Source organism: Pelobates fuscus, chromosome 9, assembly GCF_036172605.1.
Source record: "Pelobates fuscus isolate aPelFus1 chromosome 9, aPelFus1.pri, whole genome shotgun sequence".
Taxonomy (NCBI): domain Eukaryota; kingdom Metazoa; phylum Chordata; class Amphibia; order Anura; family Pelobatidae; genus Pelobates; species Pelobates fuscus.
The window spans coordinates 26,293,695-26,296,609 of NC_086325.1; the positions used below are offsets into that span (position 1 = coordinate 26,293,695).

Genomic DNA, 2,915 nt, shown 5'->3' on the forward strand with positions numbered 1-2,915 from the left:
TTGTGATTTATCACTTTGTGTTGGTTTTTATGATTCACTGTTTAGGTTTTGGGGCAGCACCTAGGAATATGCTTAGTGTAATTTCCATCTGCTGGAAGTGCCATACACTTGCCTAGACTTTAAATAAGATAGTGGAGCACTTCACACCACACCTGCAATTATACTCCACTCTATATCTTTGTAAACCCCACTTCCTGACCTGTTGGATTCTGCTCATTTAACTCCATGTACTCCACCCTTGGTGCCTGCTATGCCACCATAAATTTATGGATACATGGGAAACAGACATTTTTCAGAAATGTCAATATCTAATTTCTGGGAAACCCGCAGAACTGGCATCATTAAAGAGGCAGATCTCAAGGGTTAAAGTCCCATATTTAATATGCATGTTGCAATTACTATTATCCCCACCAATAGGATTGCAACAGAAACTAGTAAGGTTCTGTCCTAGCGGCTCTTTGGAGAAGCTCTAGGATAGACTTTTTCTCCAGTAGTTTGGACAATTCATCTGGTTATTCCCTAGTGTCCTTCTCAGGCCCACTAAGGGAGATCCTCTCACTGCAGTTAGTATGATACAAGTCTCCTCACCTTAGGTTCTCCTTACCCTAATTAACACCAGCTGAACCAGCAGCTGTCCCAAACCTTCACCAGCCTCTACTACACAATGCGGCAGAAGATTCAGCAGAGAGCAAAATGATATAGGTTTATTGATTAATCGCCAGTTCCTTAGTACCTTAAAGGGACTTCAGAGGAACCTGTCTGCATCAAGTGAGTTCTGTCCCAAAAATATGTTGTCCCATCTTAGTTTTTCATTTTAAAGCTGCCTTTACATCTTTATTTTTTAAGCTGTAAATTATTGGGTTTAACATTGGAACAACAGCTGTGTTAAAAAGAGAGAAACCTTTATTAAAATCCAAACTTCTGACAGAAGACGGTATTACATACTGGAAGAAGAGTGTCGAGTAAAGCATAATAACCACCGTGAGATGGGAAGAACATGTGTAGAAGGCTTTTTGTCTCCCGGACCTCAAGCGGATCCTCAGTATGGTGGCAATAATAAAGAAATAAGAGATAAATGTGAAGACAAAGGGAGTGAGACCCAATATAAGCAATCCTCCTGTAAAAAATAAAACATCCAGGGAAAAGGTATCACTGCAGGATAATTTTATGATAAACACTATATCACAAAAGAAATGGTTGATAACATTGGATTTATAGCAGGAGAGATTTAAGATTAAAACCATGTACGGTATAATTTCTATAAATCCCACAAACCAGCAGGCAAACGCCAACATAAAACAGTTCTTCATTTTCATAACAACGTTATAGTGCAAGGGGTTACAAATGGCCACATAGCGATCATAGCTCATGGCAGTCAGTATCAACAACTCATTCGAGGTAAAACATGAAAAAAAGTACATTTGTGCCATACAGGTAGAGAAAGAAATACTATCATTCCCAGATAGAAAAATGACAAGTTTATTGGGTAGAGTTACGGTGGAACAGCACATGTCCATGATGGAGAGGTTACACAGGAAGAAGTACATGGGAGTGTGCAAGTGATGGTCCAAACAGACGAGCAGGAGAATGGTCATGTTACCTCCAAGGGTGATGAAATAAATCAGCAGAACCAGAATGAAGATTAGAACCTGGAGCTCTGGGACATCCGATATCCCCTTAATAATGAAGAAGGTCACTGTAGTCTGATTCACGGCATCCATTGTTACATTGTTCTGAAGGCTAAACAAAGTCACATAATTGCTTTGTTTTGAAATATATATATATATAAAATGTAATATTCATTTTGCATAAAAAAAAACCTTAGAAATAGAAAATCATGGTGACCCATTAGCATACTTACTGAAGAAGATAAGGGTTGAGACAAAAGGTATTAAACAAGAATATGAAGAACAAGTCAGAGCATCTAAAATGTATCACAAAAAGTACTATTTTACTTTTAAGTAATTAAAGAGTTAATGAGAGGGTAATGCACTAATTATTTCTGACAGATGGTAAATCATGGTCTACTAGGTAAAGTGTAACAAGGGTGGTAGTTATTACAGAAAGGAAAAAATGATTAGAATATCCCCAATGGCATCATATTATCACCTGCATCTTTGTATCATCCACCAGGCGTACTATTCCCTGACAAACTTTTTTTTTTATTAAACCTTAGCTTAATTTACTATCTGAAGGGTGGTGAGACATGCGGACCTATTTTTCAGCACATGATAACAATCGACAATTCTGAAAGATTGTAGAAGAATTCCTGGTGAGATGATTACACTCTCAAATCATGATCACCCCAGTAAAGAAATTTTTGACATCCTAGTTGATTTGAGGATTACCCATCCTAGATTATTCAGACTACCCCAACTGCCACCAGGATAACTATCCTTCATCTATAGATCGTCCCTAGAGGTAAACCCAATCATGTATTTCAAATGTCCTAGTTTGAGTCCCAAATCAATGTAATAAAAAAAAAATTCTTCTAGAATTGTACACCTTATATAAACCCCCTGGGTTCTTGAAAGAGTGAATTAAAAGAACCTTTGGAAATACTAGCAGGCACTTGAGAACAGTTTTAAGTGGTGATTCGCCCATCAACACTCTAAATTGACGCACACTAATCCCTTGGTTCCACGGACTTGTCCTACGTATTTGTTAATATACTTTATAATAGAGCCCAAGAAGCCAAAAGAGGCAGAGGGAATGACGGCTGGTGGAGAAATAGTCACATAATTATCAGATAATAGTAGCCTACAAACAGTAATTGTCTGACATGAATGTGTACTATTGTATTCCTGAATGAATGGAATGGAAATGGAAATTACAATTTTAAATATAATTTCTTTATGTATATTATGATTTTACTCTTCACTAAGATTTTTACCCCCAAAAAAATCCAGTTTTGC

The 2,915-nt window shown here is 37.2% G+C and overlaps 1 protein-coding gene across 1 annotated transcript; it reads right to left on the reverse strand.

Moving 5' to 3' along the window:
- Window positions 1-809: 809 nt before the first annotated feature.
- Window positions 810-1,721, reverse strand: LOC134573529 (olfactory receptor 5AR1-like). The gene has a single exon (XM_063433305.1). The coding sequence runs from the start codon at window positions 1,719-1,721 to the stop codon at window positions 810-812; it is 912 nt and encodes a 303-aa protein (XP_063289375.1).
- Window positions 1,722-2,915: the final 1,194 nt, after the last annotated feature.